At 39.8% G+C, this 19,399-nt stretch overlaps 2 protein-coding genes across 2 annotated transcripts; both read right to left on the minus strand.

The window, feature by feature from the left end:
- Positions 1–452: 452 nt before the first annotated feature.
- On the minus strand, positions 453–1,176 carry LOC104422482 (putative protein TPRXL). The gene has a single exon (XM_010034812.3). The coding sequence runs from the start codon at positions 1,089–1,091 to the stop codon at positions 753–755; it is 339 nt and encodes a 112-aa protein (XP_010033114.1). The 5' UTR covers positions 1,092–1,176; the 3' UTR covers positions 453–752.
- Positions 1,177–16,774: 15,598 nt separating this feature from the next.
- Positions 16,775–18,982, minus strand: LOC104423854 (scarecrow-like protein 14). Its single transcript, XM_010036296.3, has one exon. The coding sequence runs from the start codon at positions 18,980–18,982 to the stop codon at positions 16,871–16,873; it is 2,112 nt and encodes a 703-aa protein (XP_010034598.3). The 3' UTR covers positions 16,775–16,870.
- Between the last annotated feature and the right edge of the window lie 417 nt (positions 18,983–19,399).

Raw genomic sequence — 19,399 nt, forward strand, 5'->3', positions numbered from 1 at the left:
AGCCCCGAATGGCTTGCTTTGGTGCGGGATCATGGTAACCCTATCGTATGCAGGAGTCGAGTATCCAAAACCGAGAGCTTCGTCGGTTGGCCAGTCACCTAAGCCGTCGAAAAGAAGGAAAGAACCGCAAGTTAAAACTGTCATCGTCTGAACCAGGGTGTTAAATCTTTTGAATATCTGGCCAATCTTGTACGTTTTCTTGAAGACCGACCAAGACAGTACATGCAGGAGACAAAAAGCCAGGCACGTTCCGACGTCCATATTGACTCTGTCCTCCTCGGAGCATCTTACATAACCCGAAAAGGTGCTTTTTTTTTGGGTGGGGGGGATCAGTTAATCGATCTTTCACTCGTCGGATCTACTGTGCATTTTCCTAGATGATTTGAGTTCCATATGTATTCTCTTTTCTCACAAGAACAAGGACCCAAGAGAAAAAATATGTAGTACTTAGATGGAGAGATCTCGTGTGATTCAAAATATATCCGATGCAAATTACAACCCCGTGTAGAAAGCCGTACGTAGCTCCCTCGACATGGCAAAATACAATCACAAGTGCATCCAATTCCCGGGAGAGAAGAAGGAGAAAAATTAAGAGTAAATAGAAAACAAAATCGGGACCGTGCATCGGCTCCTCCGGATCGAAAGCCGCTCATTCTTTCTCGCAAAGCCACTTTACTAGATCGGATCCGTCTCTATACTATACATACAGACAGTCCCCCCTATATATATGTATAGTCCTCGAGCCCGCCGGGTCAGGAATCGTCGTGCTTGTGCCAACGGAGGAGCATCGCCACGCAGCGCTTCATGATGTAGAACTTCGCCTTCTGCTCCTTGGCCATGTTGCTGCACTTGCGGGAGATGTTAGAGCCCTTGTGGGAGCAGCTCCGGGAGAGCGAGCCCTTGGACGACGACAAGGAGCAACGCTGCGAGCCGCTCCTCGCGAGGTTACCAGGGGTGTTGGAGGAGGTGGTCTTGGCCGAGAAACTCCTGGAAAGAGCGAACTTAGAAGACGAAGATGAGGGCGACGACGACGACGTTGAATGGCCGTTGCTCCATTTCTCCTTCTTGGATGGCTTCCATATATCCTCCATTTTGTCTTGGGGACAAGACAAGGATCGAAAGCTTCGTTGAATGTGGGAAGAATGATGATGTGGGGAAGAGAGGTTTGAGTGATTCTAGTTCGGGTCCGATATTGCCACCCTGAGGTTATTTATATAGCGAAGGTGAGGACCTAAGCTGTGGCTAAAAACCTAAGTGTGGCTGGTCTTTTGTTGTTATAAAAAATGGAAATGTTCTTGATACTGCATGGCCCAGAAGAGTGAGTAACATGGTCTCTCAACTTATCCGGGGACGCATCTACTAGCATTTATTATGGCCCTCCTCCACAGTTAAATGGTAGTTAGAGAAATGCTCTAGGCTCATTAAAATCGGTCTGCAAAACTGATTTATTAAGTAATGTGATGATAACAAGAAATCAAAGAAAGGAGATGGAGAGACAATGTAATGTTGTTGGAATCGTTGTAATTTACAGGCTCAATCACACTTCAAGAATGGTAATATCCCATGTAATGTGTGAGGAAAAACACACATTTTAATGTATTTCCTGTGTTTAATATGGATTCGCGTAGGATACATTTTGGAGATAACCATTAGATGATATAGAAGTTGGGCGAATCTTATTGACTAGAGAGCATCGTCTATAAAAGTCCGTTGCGTTGGACAATACATCTATGTGTCAAATCTCATGTAATTTGTTATTGGTGTTGAGTACGCGTTACGTGCAAAGCCGAATAGATTTATAAGGAGAAAAGCAATAATAAATTGAAGGATACCTCAACAAGAAAGAGGGTAGCCATTTTTTTGTTTCTTGTTATTGCATAAGGCTAATTTTGGAAGACAAAAAAAGTGAGGTGACTAAGGGTTCTGGCCATATGTTAAAATTTTGGAAATTGAAAGTGATGGGTACTACTAGAATTTTCAAATAATCTAAAATTGGCCCAGAATTTTTCCATCGCAAGGGCTTTGCATTTGGCTAAATTTCTATTTTAACAACGCAAGAATTATCGTCGAACAGCAAGTCTAATGTACGGCGGACCAATTTAAAATTTAAAATTTCCAAAAACACAAAGCAGAGAGAAAGAAGGGGAGGAAGGTGCTCTAGCAATTTGGCAGTTGTGAATTACCAATTTAATATAGTTAATTTACATGTGAAGTCTCTGAGGCCTGACCTGTGTTCATTATTTTAAAGCCAGTTATTTTATTTATTTTATATCTCTTTTAGCTATAATCAATTATTATATAATAAAATCAAATTGCAGCAGTGACGACAGGATCCCGTCATTTGATTGACCAGTGCACCGCCATTGCCAGTCTCTTGGTTTGCGTGATTTCCCCCCGTCTTAGAATACCATCCGCGCTTCTAAATTTGACTCTGTTATCTTTTTTATTTATTTAAAATTCTTCTCACAATTTGGCAGATTAAAAATATTTTTCGTGAATAACGATTTTTCTCTTTTCGTGAATGGCTTACTGTTGATTTTTTTCTATTTTCAGCACATTTTATTGTAAAGATGCTAGATATCTAAGAATGGAATTAAATTGACTTTTATGTTAGAATGTTGGAATTGGTGCACAATTGAAATGATATCACATTATAATGCTTGACGCAAAAACTTTACGAAGAATAAACAAATCTCATGAATCAATTGATGCGAGGTAGTTTAACATGTCATGAATAATCATAATCATTATTTGATAAAAGTCATTGTTTCAATCGAGTAAAATCATATAATTTGACGTGCAAAATAATCTAATGGAAAAAAAAATCTTATAATAGTAGGGTAATATTTTCTCATGCACAATATCTCATAATTTTAATTAATAAATTAAACCTTTGAAAAAAAAAGGAACCTAATTTACTAATTTCCAAATGGGCTACCTCGGATTCTGTTCGAATTCCAATTTACTCTTGTCGAGCTCCAACATGATCTGGTTTCACCAGTACGTTGCATTGGATACCTGCGTTGGTTACTAGAGATTCAGGAAAGCTCACAATCAGAGGATTTCGACCTAATTTTTATGCAGTTTAAAGTACAACATTTCAAATTTGAAGATAATCGTGAACATAATAAAGTATTTGGATGACCTCGTGAGTTAGATCTAACACGATGAAAAGTTGGGGTATTCGACATAATCATGAGATTATTTGTATGTATCAATATAAATTGAATTTCTAATGCACGCACCTCAAATCGCTCCTTGAAAATGTACTCAGTAAATTCATGAGACTTTGTATTAGTGTCATGTGGTGGAATTAATTATCGAACGCTCATTTTAAGATTACCCATCTTCGCATTATAAGAGATTGCGGATTTGGTTACCAAACTTTTAGTTGCGACACCAATCTCGTCACCAAAAGTTACCATAACACGACAATGGATTATCTTGTTATCTCATGCTAATCTTTTTGAAGTTGTGGCTTACAGCCCACTACGAAAAATTCCCCACTGTTTGTGAGCGATAATCTTTAATTTATTGTAAAAATGACATTCTCTTCTGAATTATAAAAAATTAAATAATAAATAATTATAAATTATTGCGAGATCTACTATTTCAAAAATTTATTACTGATAATAAGTTGTTATATTATTAGACTAGCAAAGCCCAGTACCTATCCATTGTAAAATAGAGACAATTACATATTCATTGTAAAATAGCGACAACTACCAATTGTTGTGTACAGTCGTGGCCTATCGAGAGGACAAACTTTTGAAGATAAGCATGAACTTTAGTAAAAGATTCCACGATTCGATGAATTCGAAATCAAACACGTTCGTGGTCCGTAGATTACCTTAGCATTTATGAATTTTGACCGGTCCAAATCCGTTTGATGCATGCACAAAGGTTTCCTGCCACCGACAAGGATGGCCTTCGGGGGATCCTGGTCCTTCAATTTCGGTCACTAGAAATAATTTTTTTTTCCAAATAAAAAACCAAAAAAAGAAGAAGGGAGAATCAAGCAAGCAATGAGAACGCCGTCGACCCAAAAAAAAAAAAAAAAAAAACGTGGGGACAGACCCGTTTCAAAAAAATGCGGCCAAGCTCCATGTGATTACTGACAAATTGAATTTCATTTCCCCAATTTCTAACACCCTATTTCTTAGCAAAATTCTTGCAATTATTTTATCTGGCATCAAAATCAGGGTTTTCTATGCGCCTTCGGATTCAAACTCGGGTCAAGAAATTGCGGACGTGGGTCAAGATTACAGGTCACATGGGGGGAGCTGATGTTGTAATGGGGACTTGAGCTTTCCTTCCTTCATGTGGGTCGAGAATATCAGCATTTGAGGCTGCACGTGCCGGCATGTGACGAGGGGGGAACCTAGAGAACACGAACTTCTGTACTGCGATTCAACGGGGGAAAACTGGTCAAACCTTCTACGTATGTCCAATATCCATAATTAAATCAGTCCATACATGGAAAACAAAATTGCAAAATAGAAAATGGGTTTCTTTTTCTGATGCAAAATAGAAAATGGGTTTCGAGTTTTCCTTAGCTTTCCCTTTCATACGGAGCTTTGGTCCTTGGTTTCTCAGAACCCGTGATCCATGCCGGTCTACTTTTTTTTTTTTTCCCTTAATTACTAATACGTTGCGGAGATGGGTCTTATTATGTAATAATTCCGACGCCAGTCTAGTTGACCATGCAAGGTTGTCTGCATTGGTCGTCTGGGCTTCTTGTTATATGGGTTTTGGCCCAGATTCGAAGGCCTTCGTTCGATCTGCGTTGATTCAAGAAATGGAAGCCATTTGCGCAGAACGTTTGCCGGGCAGGTTTGAGCTGGGATTCGGCTGCTGCGTCTTCTAGTTTATTTATTTATTTTTGATTGGTTCTATTCTATTCCCGCTATAATTCTCATTTTAAGACTTTTTATCTTGTTTCTTTATAGGAAGCGGGAGTTGAAATCCACACCTGAAGCTAAATTGTCGCCCACCCCAACCTTCCCACTCTCCACCTCCCCACCTCATGTGGGAAGGGTAGCCACCGGGGCACGTGTCTTCAAATTTTGAGGCTCTACTTCACAGTTCATTGTGTTGTTTCATGCTACTAGCCATTCCAATTGCTGGATGGTTGCTAATTCATCGCTTTACATGGTTGATGATGATGCCTGGTGATTCGGGGCATGACAGACATGTAAAACACTCAATGATTGAGCTTATCATTGTGTAGATACATACTGAAGTTCAAAGTTGCTTCAGAAACTGGGGTTGTTGCCATTATACAATGTTGAGTTTGTGAGTTCGTTGTCGACGCTGGACTACAGTTTGAGCTACGAGCAGTTTAGCTGTAGAGCTTTCCGAACACGCATAGATTACAGTGCCCGTATGAAGCCGCTCCTTCTAAAAGTCATTATTTTAAGAATCTAGGGCTTGGCAAAACTGATCAGTGTTAAGATGGGGAAAATGCTTGGTTTGGTTCAACACCTTCCAATAAGTTAATATACACAACATTGCCAGCTCCTTTTCCTTTTGGAATTTTGAATTGAATAATAATTTGGACACTCTTTGAATTGGATGTATAAGTTCTTTAACTAGCCTTTTTGTCACTTTATTTTTAGTAGAAGTCATTTTTTTTTATAGCATGTGTCATGTGTTAGGATTTCTCCATAGAATCACTATTGCTCCTATAATCAATTGGTTGAGATGGAATTGGTACTGGGTTCTTTGTTGGTGGTTGTTTTCGAGCTATACTTGCTATTTTCTTCTTTGGAGCAATTTTCTTTGACTGCGCCCTTAGAGTTGACCCACCTTAGGAGATAAGCACCTTTGAACTTCTCCCAGGTTACAAGAACATAACCATATTATTAACCAAATGAATTGAAGTATCAAAAATTAAATACATGAGTTCTACAAATCTAACATTCAGGATAATTATTTCAGTACGTTCATTTGTGTAAATCCCATAACCAAATTGCCCTAAATTTTTTCCAAGAACCCCTCTTGTTTGTTGTGGTACATCACTTTTAGCAACCTACAGGGGAGTAACCTATGCAATTTGTTGCTGTCATCCTTGCATCAATTCTTGTCGTTGCACTTGGGCCTATAAAAGTCAAACACAATAATGTACAACTTACTAAATTTTTTTTTCTTGTTTGTTTAATAGTTGACTTAGTTGTTATTGTTGCTGTCATCCTGTACCAATTCTTGTCGTTGCACTTGGGCCTATAATAGGGCCTTACATTCACCCTTTAGTAAGCCCAGTAGCAAGCTCTTCAATAGGCCTTGTTCTTGGCCTTAAATCAATCCTTGCAACAAATTCTTGTTGTTGACGTTGTTTTTTTAGTTCACACCATATTTTATTATGCCATTCCTTGTGGTAATAGAAGCATTTCAACTTTACCCTAGTCCTATTCATCATTTGACTTGATGCCTCTCCCTCCTGGATTATTCGTCTCCTTTTTGGCTTTTTTATTTGCTTCTTTAGTGGCAAAGGTAGAGGGCCATTATGATTTTTTAGCTCTTAAAATTTGCTACGTGTGATAGGCTGCATCATAAATTAGTATGAAGTAAGATATGGGTTTTTTTTTTTTTGGTACCAATCATCTAGACAATCTTCTGAGTTTTGTTGCTTCATCTAAATGGCATGAATGGCATGGGCACAAGAAATTACATTTAGTTGTTAGGTTCAACATGAACATTTTCTTCTATCTAAGTTGATAACGTAGTTATCGCAATTTTCAATGATCTCATATCAATTATCTCCATTCCAAATTAGATGATAGAATCTATTAGTAACAACGGTCGCATCCAATTTCTTTATAATCTTATGACCACATTCTCTAGTGCACTTTGTAACCTCATCTCTCTATCTGTGCAATCTAGTCATAACAATAACTCGAATATCATCAAACATGCTGATGATTGGTTTGCATCTGGTCGGTAAAATTCTGACATTGAAAGTTTCGCTGAAATTATTGTCAATGATATCGTATTTCAATTTTTTGGTGTAGAAGACTTGACACCAGTGCTTAACTGACTCGACACCAGTGCTTAACTTTTGTTTGGAATAATGCATCAAAACTTTCCTTTGTCAGTTATGACAACCCCTCTTTAGCTAATATAAAATTAGCCATGTTAGTACTCTTTACTATTTGTCAGAATTGCTTCTACAGCTTATTTCATTTGTAGTTTTTTTTATCCAGTTTGCTTATATGTGTCTCGTGCACATTCTTTGCTCATCATATGACATCAACTCAGCCAATATAGGAATTTATACAAAAATTCAAACCAATAATACAAGTAAGAAAAAAATATACAAGTAATTAATATTAAAAGGGAATTAATTGACAATAATATTACGTTCCGTTAGTCGCTCATGAATGCCCATCCTCACCCATTAGTTATCTCAAAGTTGACCATTAAATTTTTGAGAAATTAGGACCAAATATCATTGTTCCCTATGTTGACAACTGGCCAAGCTATCGAAAATATTTGATTGTTGACATTTCTCTCTACAATAGTCAAGAACTCTCGATTACATAAAACTCTCATAAATATCCATCCAATCCTACAACTAGCCAAAAAACCCCATTTGCATGCATCAAAATAAACATAAAATTTATCAAACATAGGCCCGCAATGGCCTCTCTAACACTTCTACATATACCCTATTAGATGGGTTTTGAAGCAGGTATACGCAAGCATAATACCATACATGCGTATATTTTTCCTTGTATTGACCCATCAATATTTTCATCATCCTTTGTTTAGTTCTCTTGCACTGATTCCTCAACATATTAACCTCTAGTTGATCATTTAATAATAGGTAGAAGTATAGCCTGAGTGCCACAATTTGGTACGGAGGGACACTTAAGTGTCAAAATCAGAGTAAAATTGATTAATGAAGTGTCACTTCGGTCAAAATCCGGCCAAATTACTAACGTGGCGAGAAAATGCAAAAATGACGTCGTTTTATGTCTTATGTGTAAGTAATTAATATAATTAATTATTTAAAATATTCTAAAAAATAAAAACTTAAAATTAAAATTAAAATTTAAAAAAAAGGGAGGGGTGAAGGGAGGCGGTTGAGGGCTGAGCCCTCGCCATTGTCGCCTCCCGCCGCCTGTCGGGAAGGGCGGCAACGAAGCGGGGAGAGTTGGCTAGGGTGGCCAATCGGCGGTGAGGGCTGTGAGCCCTTGCCGGATCTAGGCCCTCCCTTGCCCTAGATCGGGCGAGAGCTCGCGGGCCCTCGCCGCCTCCCCACCGTCGTTGGGAAGAGTCGGCGACGGTGGGGGAGCATTGGCCGGGGTCATTAGGCCCTGGCTAGGGGCCGGCCCTCGCCTAGATCTCGGCGAGGGCTTATGGCCCTCGCCACCGGTTGGCCGGGGCCGACCACCCTAGCCGACCCTCCCCCTTTGTCGCCGGCCCTTCCCGGTAGCGGCAAGGAGGCGATGGTGGCAAGGGCTCGCCCTCGGTTGCTTGAGGGCTGAGCCCTGCCGCCTCTCTTAGCTCCCCCCTCCAACCTTTTTTTTTTTAAGTTTTTAAATTTTAAATTTTAAATTTTTTAGAATATTTTAAGTAAATTTAGTTTTAAATTTAATTTAATTAATTTTTATATTAATTATTTATACATCAGAGACAAAACAACGTTGTTTTTTGCATTTTCTCACCACGTTAGCATGCAAAATGACATCTTTTTGCACTCACCTCGTCGGAAAATTGCCATGTCAACAATTTAATCAGATTTTGGCCGGAGTGGCATTTAAGTGATCCATTTTACTTCGATTTTGGCACTTAAGTGTATCTTTTCAAAGTTTCGGCACTTAAGTGTCATTCCGTGCCAAGTTTTGGCACTCCAGGTGTCCTTACCTCTTTAATAATAGTTGAAACTCTTGATCTCGGGCATTATTTTGATAATATTGAAGAAGTGCTTTGACAACCACGCACTTGTTACCATTTTATTGTTAAATATAATTAGACAAGTATAATCCTCCTCGAAGGACCTAATATGAAATTATCCTTTCCTACTTGGCACGCTATAGATCTTTCATGGACAATTGAGTTGGGAGCACTTAGATCTTACAAATTCCTTCGTATTTTTAATGAATTCAACGCTTTTCCGTTCAACAATGGAGCTCTTGACAATACATTGTTTTAATTATTTGGCATTATCAAATTTCATGCCCATAGAGAAAATAAGTATATCAACAGTTAGATTGTAATAATGCTACTTACTTTTCTTTCTACGCATAAGTTCTTCATCATCATTGCCAAACTCATTTTCTAAACTAGCAATTTTATCGCCACAGCTTTTTTCATCTTCACTTGTATTACCACCAGACGGAGCTCCATCTTTATTTACTGACTCAGATTCACGCCTTTCTCCTAAAGCTGAAAAATTTCTTCTGACAATCCCTTTGTTTTTGTCTTGATTGTACAGGTTCATCATTATTTTCATTACTTGGGAAATTTACAGTTTCCAAAGCTTTATATTTCGATTCACTAGATAGAACAACTTCCCATTCTAATCTAGTTAAGTCTTCATCATCCACATTTTCACTCGAGACTTCAGGACATCTTCTTATTTGCTCATCCCTGTCAATATGACTTGTTTCCCACTCCTCCCTCACTTGCCTCTCATGTTGCCTTCCGTCTAATTAAGACTCATCCTCGACCTGATTACTTACGATCTTTCACTTCTCCTCTTTTAGAGGTCTCCTTAGTCTCATTATTTCCATGATCCCCATCATCCTCATCATTACTATAATACTCAACATAGACCTTAGCTTTTTCGCCGTAAAGATAATGGTAAATGGTATCCTTAATACTATTATTGTTACCAAAAAAAATCTCAAATCATCCTTTAATTCCTTCACAAGAACACAATAATGCAATTTTTGCACTTTGTATCGTAAAAAATACACAAAATCCCTCATGAAACCAATATATAATGGTTCACAATATTAATATAGATAGTACCTTCATTTCCATTGGTATGTTTCCAATCCTTGGCGCCAATAACAAACTCCCCGCAATAGCAAATAATGACGTCTACATAATTTTCGTTCATGTCAATGTTGCATCTAAAGAGGAAGAAAAATCATTAGTTTTTGGGATCACATAGTAGAATCATTAACAACTTCACATAGATGTCCCTAGTGCATTTAATTGATTCAAGAATTCACTTTGTCCTTGTCATTTTGTCGAAAGAAACAAAGGAAGCTGATATACCGAGTTCGATTCCTCAAGCATCGAATTAATCAAACAAAGTGAGGTCCCCACCACCCTTTTTTTTATTCGATCACATTCGATCCATAAAAGCACTCCAACTAATTAAATAAAGTGAGGTCCCTACCATTGTCTCATGATTCAAACTATAGTACAAAAAACCATGTTTCCCTTCGAGCAAAGCCCTCATTTTCCCCTTTGCCCCTTATTTTTCAATTCGGTCCCATTTAGTCCTAACAAAAGCAATCCAACTAATTAAACAAAAGTGAGGTTGCCACCATTTTCCCTCCGAGTTGAGCCCTCATTTTTCCTTCCACACCCTAATTTGCCCGTCAAAACCTTAAATTTTCCACTCAATTGACCCACGGAAAGATCATGACAAACTTGAGCGAGAGTTAGGGACATGGCTAGCAAACGAAGGCTCAACTACAATGGCGGTCGAGCAACGGTGGGTGAGTGATGTTAGGCGATCGAGCAAGCTACAATGGGTGTCAAGCGAGTAGCGTACTTCGTATGTGGGAAGAACAGATCGATGCCCCAATTTCAGTCCCCCTTCAGCAACGTCGTTTTGGCCAAAGGAGCTATGCACTGTTGTTTCTGAAAGGCAGTCCACGTATGATGGCAAAACGATGTCTTTTCTTAAGGAAGACAGAAAATGACATACCATTCCATGTGAACTGCGTTTTAAATTTTTGCCACATCAACTTATTTTTTATTAATATAATAGTTAAGTAATTAATTTAACTGAAATCTCTTGCTAGTGGCACCGATTTGGTACTTAAGTGAACCAGTATAAACTTTTGATATGGAAGTAAGCGCCATACACAAGTTTAGACACTTCTAGTGTGTTTACCTCAGGCAGACCTTACAATCAATTTCGTAATTTCTTAGGATCTCATAAGTCGGCGGTCTCTTCATAGTCAAATATTTGAACACCTTTTCGATGGCGGTTCAAGCCAAGCGTGCATCAAGACCGTTGGCAAAGACGTGGGCCAATCTTTGAGGCGCATTGGCAACGAGAGGAATGAAGCCTGATCTGCTTTAACAGGTTGCCAGCGTTCCTGTTATCGCCAGTAGAGATGGCTTGAGCACAAAGAATGAGGAGATTCCTCAAATATTCCATGTCCTCGTTGTTCTCGGCCCTTTTCAGCTCGATTCTTGTGCCCACTAGAACCACGCGTATGCACCACTGGAGACAAGTTTCGTGCTGCTGCATCCGACGTTTACCAATGGTATTTGTGAAGGGTTCTGGCTCCTCTTTACCGAGCAAATTCCTATCAAACATCTCCGAGGGTTCGATCTCTTCCATCGAAGTCGCAGATTGTTTGTTGATCCTCCCCACTTTTCACATAGTTCTTCCCTTTCGTGACTCTTCCTTCCCCTTTGAACATAAAAAAGGCCATGCTGCTCCTTCTCGCCGTTTCCAAATTTCAGAACATGTGTATTCGCGTCTACAGACATATTGCCGTACACACAATGTCTTCAAGCACTCTCTCGAATCATACTGAACAGGAAACTCACTTGCAGGAGAGGCCAAAATCGTGTTTACATAGTTGGCAAGGCCTTTTGGACAGTTTGAGGATGGTTGTGAAGCGGCCAAGTCAGTAAACTGATAGAAACAGTTGATAGAAGGAGAAACTAAAAATGTAGAGCCTCTGTTCTCCGTGTTGTCCGCAGTGTCTGTTTTTCCCTAGAGTTGTCAGTGCAACCAATGTTGCTGGCTCCATTGCTATTGCCGCAATCACGGCCTGTTCTTGGAAAAAGGACATTCGTGCTTGGAGCATTTTGGCAAACAAACATTGAGGTTTGATTAGGTAAAGCAGGATGTTTCTCACCGAGAACAATAACCTCGTGCAATGATTTCTCAGTTGCTTGTAGAACCGACAGATTATAGAACGAGCATGGTTTGTCCTCCATGTCTTCCTCCATAAGTATGCTGCTTATGTATTTGAGAATCTGTTTGGAGAAATCATTGCCGTCTGAGTTGGAGGCTCCTTCTCCATCCAGGCTCCCACTGCTACACGAACAGACAGCTTAGCTTCCGGGTTCATAGCAATAGACGGCATGAGATTACTGAAGCCTTGATTTGGTAAAAGGAAAGAGCAATCCATGCAGTTGAGATTCAGAGGAGGATGCTTAATTTGGTTAGATCCAACCCTCTGCTAATGACACTGACCCGTACTTGGAGAAGTGTTGACTTCATCAGCTTGAGAACCAATCACAAAATGAGAAGATGCAGAAAACACCGACTCCGAAACCACTTTTTCCTCCAATCAGAAATGCAACAAAAATGAGATCACTAGAGCTATTTGTACGACTTGCCTACAGCATTAAGACTCATCTGATCGTCTTTTCATTCATCTTTAAGGTAAACAATTCAATGGTAACGAAGACTGAATAAAAAAAAACAACACTGAAGTATCTGACCTCGTTATTGGGAAAAAAGAAGCAGCTAAGATTGATCATGAATGTCTCATATTATGAATGCAAACTCGAAGCAATATCACATCAATAGCAGAAGGTAAAGAACTTAAGCACTCGTAGATCCAAATAAACAAATCAGTTTGGAGTCAAAAGGACAAAGTGTTCCATGAAAATGCAGAATTGATGAAGGGGCTTGCACTCGGCTTGTGCAAGATGGATGAGTTCCCTCTTCCGTGTATATTAGCGCTGACGCATGAGACAAAAAACAAACAGAGAAGCATTGTCATCGCAGGTCGAGTGATTCTCGGTTAAATGCTGAAAAGGTTGACAGATATAACCGGAGAAGCGGATGAGTCCATAAACAACGGATCAACTGAAGAATTCGCAATCTCTGCGAACTAGCCAACTACAAAACACTCACTAAAAATGATTGTTTTCCACGAGGGTTTATTCCCTGATTATTCCATTTTCATAGCCTTTTTATCTTCAGCCTTTCGATGTCGGTCTTATTTGAGCTGGCCTCACCTCGCTTCTACACTGTTATCTGTGAATTTTATCCATAATTAGATCACTTGACAAACATAATTTCCTAGTTTAATCTTTGTAATCCAGATTTTAGCATGCCAGCTTCAAAGCCGTCCATACTCGAGCATCTCCTACACAGCGAACACGGAAGAACCGGCCATGCCGGTGATTTCCATCACTATCTCAAGACACCCCTAGGTTTTTCAGTCTTGTCAATTATTGTCTTGTAGGTCACTTCTGAAGCATACAGATTGTAGTATATTCTCTTGTTTGCGTAGGTTAGAACTGTACTAAATGTTTAAAAGCAAGATCTAGGGGCAAGTTTTGAAACACATGTCATATTTTGATGTTTCCCTTGTCTGGTGCATTGCCATCACATCGTTAACCGATGACAATGATAATAATACCGTGGTTGCTATCTCCTATGAATAGCAAGAATTATGATTGTGTATTGGAGTCAGTTACATTTGTCCTTTCAAGCCTGCTAATTTAAAATTCTTGGAACACTCATTTGCCTGTGTTATGCTCGATCAAAGGGCAAAAATGTGCATATTCTTGGGTTTTGCATTAGGTGAGTGAGCCTATCGGTTGTGGTGCTTGATAATAGATTCACAGGTTATCGGCAGAGAAATTGCATTCAAATGAGTCTAATAGATCTGGAGTGATTTTGGGCACAGAAATTAGATTTGCCAGGTGTCGCGACCAATTTTTCGGGTGTGGACCACCTAGGGTTTGGCTAATGGATTGTTAAGCCTAGACTTAACTCAGGCTCTCCCAAGCCCATACCAATTCGCGACCTAGGTTCAAATTCTTAACATGCAATTGATTTTCAATTAGGAGTCGCCACTAATCTATTTTTGGTGGGTCGATTAGAAACCCAAGTAAAGTAAAGGGAGTTTCACTTTACTCTTACGAACCAGAGATTTATGAGTTCGGGAACTTGATTACGCTAGATTTCGCTAACGCCCTTTCGGTACCTTTCTTTTTAGTTTGAAAAATGTTTAGCAAGTGGTTTGGATTGATTTTATATTCATTTCCCTAACATGTGAGGCGATCATGCGGGTGCGCAATCCATCAATTTAACACCCAATAAAGCAAATAGAAAATGCGGGACTTACCTCGTAGCAACGAAAGATCTGCAATATTAATTCAAAATCCACATCAACAACCTTGGATATGGTTTCTAATTAACACGCAAATTCTCTTTTTGTTTTCACTTATTTAATGAAAATCATGCAATATGCAATGCAATGTTAACTAAATGACCTAATTCCAATGACATGTAATTTATAACTAATTGGGCTTAGCAAAAAATACTAAATGACATGTATCTCAATGAATCCAATTCTATATGATGTGCACATGATTTTTATTTTTAATAAGCATGCAATCTATCTGATATGCAATGACGTACAAAGAATGTCCTAATTCTAATTTTTCTTTTTCTTTTATGAAATTCAAAATTAAAATGGCCAAATAATTAAACATGCAATTCAAATTTAAAACTATCATCCTAGATGAATGCAATCTAATTCAAAGATATCATCTAACCTAGATATCATCTAAACATGCATTAAAAAAACTAATTAACCTATCATGCAATCAATCCTAATCTACATGGGATGGGAATGCGATTTTTTTGTATTTTCAGGATAAATAGAACAACTATGAGATAAACATCAAACCAACCATGATCGTCAAGAATATTGTCCATCACTCAATTTGAAATTCAAATTTGATTATTTCGCTAATAAAATCGATAAATTGATCTTAAGCCTTAAAGATCAAGATATCGGTTTTACTCCCCTTGAATAATTATTCCATCTAAAGCCTTATAGATAGAATAAAAATTCGTGCGGTTGCGAATTGGATGCTACATTAGAGAATTTCAATCATGTATTGGAAAAAAAAAATCAAACAAAGAGATAAAATATCAAAACCTCAAACAAGATAAACAAATCTACCTAATAAGTTAAATCTACCTAAAAGATAAACCTATCAAATAAAGTAAAATAGATCTATACCTAAATTTGAATTTTCCAAAAAAACCAATCGGTAGAACGGACCAACGATGGGCACGGCACGGCTCAGCTTTAGGGCAACGGTTGTGGCAATATCTCGGCTTGGCTTGGCACAATTTGTGACGATTTCGATGGGCTAATGTTCGGGACATCAATGTGGCGTCGAGTTAAACATGGAACAGCAACGTTGACGCGGCAAAATCAGCAAGCTTCACCGATATTGGGTTGGGTCGTGATGGACACGATTCAAGCCTGAGGAACTCACGGACACGCCTACACCGATACTGCTCAATCCACTTTGAAGCACACCTCGACACCTGGACGTGGGCAGCAATTGGGACAGCAAACAGTCAACGTTTGAAGATCCAAATATTTGCTGGCGAAGTTGAGGAATTTGCTGTGATGCTCAGCCCTCCTTGATGCGCCCTTGGACTAACGTGGCAGAACAATGGGAACAGCAAATTAGTTGACGTTGGGCGCCCTTCACAGACAAAACACCGGCACCGAGAAGGAGCTGCAGGCACACGTGGAGATCACTGATGTCGATGGAGCCTCCTTTGAACTTCCGAAGGTAAAAGGCACCGAGAAGGAGCTGCAGGCACGTGTGGGGATCACTGATGTCAATTGATCACCGAAAATCAAAGGGCAGCACACGTTCGCCAACGATTCTCCCTCACGATCCGTCCTCTCTCTCTCGATTCTCAACTTTTCGTCCTCACCAGTCATCTCTCTCTCTCTGCAAACCGGTTGCTTTTCTCTTTTCTTTGATCTAGGAAACCGAGAGAGGCCACCACTTTTGCTCTCAAACTTTTTTCGAAATCTCTCAGAATTTTCTCACGTATTTGCTCTCCAAAATTTCGAAAATCCTCCTCTACGTACGGCCGTGTGGATTGATATGTGTGGCCTCCTCAAACAAATTACACGCGAGGTATTATATAGGTCTAAAAAATGTATCTCTACGGTATATATTTTTTCCTTTTTTTCTTGTAATCCCACTAAATATATCGTTGAAATATATCCACCTTGTGCAATATTCCCCTTTTGTATTTTCACATATTCTACCAAAATTTTCCTTTTTGTTCGAAAATGCATAAATGTGTGAAGAATCGAACGGAATATGTGAAAAATTTTGCATTCGCCGTCGGTCCAATAAAATAAACAAAAATGTTCCTAAACTATATGCCATGTGATTTTATTTTTCAGGGATAAAATTAACCCCTAATTTTTAAATGTCTAAATGGGTCGCCAAAATTTAGGTGTCAACACCAGGCTTTGAAGACTGGAACAGCAAAGTAACAAGGGTTAGGTCGGTGTTTTGCCGATGCAAAGCTAATGCATCGATATAAACTACAGGTATCTACATGCAACATCATGGTACTTAACAACATTTAACTCTGCCACAAGCATTTGCTTTTGGTTTTTCGCTGCAATAATCAGTAGCAAAATGAATGACAGCAGGATGGAAAGTTACTGACTAGGAGAATGCTCCTTTTGGTATCTCACCATACTTAAAACTCTAAAATACATGATTTCGGGTAAAATGTAAATAATTGACTGATAAATCTAGTCAGTTTGCCCACTGGCGGTCCAACTGACGAGTAACCAAGCCAGGCAGATCTGCAAGACATGCTAAAGAGACTCTTGGAATTCCTTGTGGCTTCACGATGGGCACTTTAAGTAGGCTTCCAACTAGATGATGCGTAAAGTATCCTTCCTTTCCACCCCTGCAGCATCCAATTACTGTCTTTGAGAATCACCATATCCTTGTGGTAAGCCTCCAGTTTATCTATGTATATCTTCATCATTGCTTTGTCCATGGGACACTGCTTAAACCCGGCCTTGGAGATCCGTGCGTGCCACTGCTTGTAGGTTTCAGGCCTCTCCACTCTCTCCCAGCCTTCACATGCGATGACATTGGTGACTTGCCGCCCATAAAACTGCCTCTCGATGAGCAATCTGTGATTGTTGTCACGGGATACATTGCAGTCGAACATATCATACAGTGCAGAGAAGTGAAAGAGTGCTTGTCGAAACCGTGGAACGAAGAAAGGAGAGTTGAAAGTTCCATTAACAACAGACAGCACAAATATATCTGGTCTCATCTCCCTTATTAGTTTCAAGACAGCATCCCTAGGATTGTTCACGACGACTGTCTCATCAAGTAAACACTTGAACCGGTAAAGGCAGTTTACGGCAAGAACCTCATTTCTGCCAATTTTCAGTTCCTCAACGTTGATAGTTTCCCAATGCTGTGAAACTATGGGATTATACTCGAATGGAACACCAAACTGCTCGCAGTACTTGGCCAAATGACAACCCACTTCCACTATTCTTTGTTCAGGTTTGAAACCCTGTTCAGGAAGCTCTATACCTGTGAGGCGAAGCTTCGGGGGACCGCCAGGCCTCCTCGATAGTAGCTGAATAAGGAGTGGCCACTGGAAACCTAACTTGATGCCAAAGTCTATGATATGCAGTGTCTCTGCTGTCTCAGCTACTTTTAAAATCATGTTATTTGCAAACGAAATCACAATCCTGTTGAAAGGGCAGGCCTTATAATGAGTGTGGTATATTTTTAGGATCTCACCAATTGGCGTCCTCTTTTGACACAAATATTTGGACATGCTTTGAACTGGGGTTCCGGCCAAGCGTGCATCAAGAGCATCTGCAAAGGCGTGGGCCACTCTTTGAGACGCATCCCCAATGGGAGAGGAGTGAAGCCTGATCTGCTGTAGTAGGTCGCTAGCATTCCTGCTGTCGCCAGCAGAGATGGCTTCAGCACAAAGAATGAGGAGATTCCTCAAATCCACCATGTCCTCACTGTTCTTAGCCTTTTTAGCGCGATTCTTGCGACCACTAGAACCCTGCGTATGTGCAACCAGAGACAAGTTTCTGACAGCTGCATTTGACGTTTTACCATCAGTACTTGCGAAGGGCTCTGGCTCCTCGTCACAGAGCAAAATCCTGTCAAACATCTCTGAGACTTCAATCTCTTCCGTCGAAGCTGCTGATTGTTTGTTGAAATTCCCTTCCCTTCCATCATTCTTCCTTCCCCTCATACCATTAAAAGGGCCTTGCTGCTGCGCCTCCTCATCCATTCCCACTTTTAGCCCACGTTTCTTTATGGCTACAGACATATTGCCATTGTTTGTAGCATCAACACCCGCTGTGTCCCAGGAGAGAAACTTACAAGCTTCCTCAAGCCCTCCTTTGCGCTGCGAGGCTCCAAGGGAATCATACTGAAGAGGAAACTCACTTGTAGGAGTGGCCAAAATCAAGTTTACATAGTTGGCAAGGCCTTTTGGATGGTTTGAGGATGGTCGTGAAGCGTACAAGTCAGTAGACTGATAGAAACAGTCGGTAGAAGGAGAAGCTAGAAATGTAGAGCCTCTGTTCTCTGTGCTGTCCGCAAGTGTCTGTTTTTCCCCAAAGTTGTCTGTGCAACCAATGTTGCTGGTTCCATTGCTATTGCTGCAATCATGGCTTGTTCTCGGAAAAAGAACATCTGTGCTCGGAGCATTTTGGCAAACAAACTCTGAGGTATGATTAGGTAAAGCAGGATGTTTCTCACCGAGAACAATAACCTCATGCAATGATTTCTCAGTTGCCCATAGAACCGATGGATCATAGAGAAAGCAAGGTTTGTCCTCCCTGTTTTCCTCCATAAGCATGCTGCGTATGTACTTGAGGATCTGTTTGGAGAAATCATTGCCATCTGAGTTGGAGGCTCCTTCTCCATCCAAGGTCCCACTGCTACACAAATCAGACAGCTTAGCTTCTGAGTTCATGGTGATAGATGGTGTGAGATTACCGAGGCCTTGATTTGGCGAAAGGAAAGAGCTATCCATGCAGTTTAGATTCAAAGGACGATGCTTAAATTGGTTAGACCCAAAACTATGGTAGCGACACTGATCCATCCACGGAGAAGTGTTGTCACTTCATCAAATTGAGAGCTATTCACAAAATGAGAGAATACAAAAATCTCCGACTCTGAAACCATTTTTTTCTCAAATCAGATGCGCAACAAAAGTGAGATCATCTGAGTTTTCAATGAGCCATTTCTACTAAGGTAAACAATTCTACTAAGGTAAACAATTCAGAGGTATCGAGGACGGCCTAGGAAAATAAACATGGGAGTATCTGACCTGGTTTGGAAGGGAAAAAAAACACAGCAGCTGAAAATGCTCATGAATATGTCATCGTAT

Source organism: Eucalyptus grandis, chromosome 10, assembly GCF_016545825.1.
Source record: "Eucalyptus grandis isolate ANBG69807.140 chromosome 10, ASM1654582v1, whole genome shotgun sequence".
Classification (NCBI taxonomy): domain Eukaryota; kingdom Viridiplantae; phylum Streptophyta; class Magnoliopsida; order Myrtales; family Myrtaceae; genus Eucalyptus; species Eucalyptus grandis.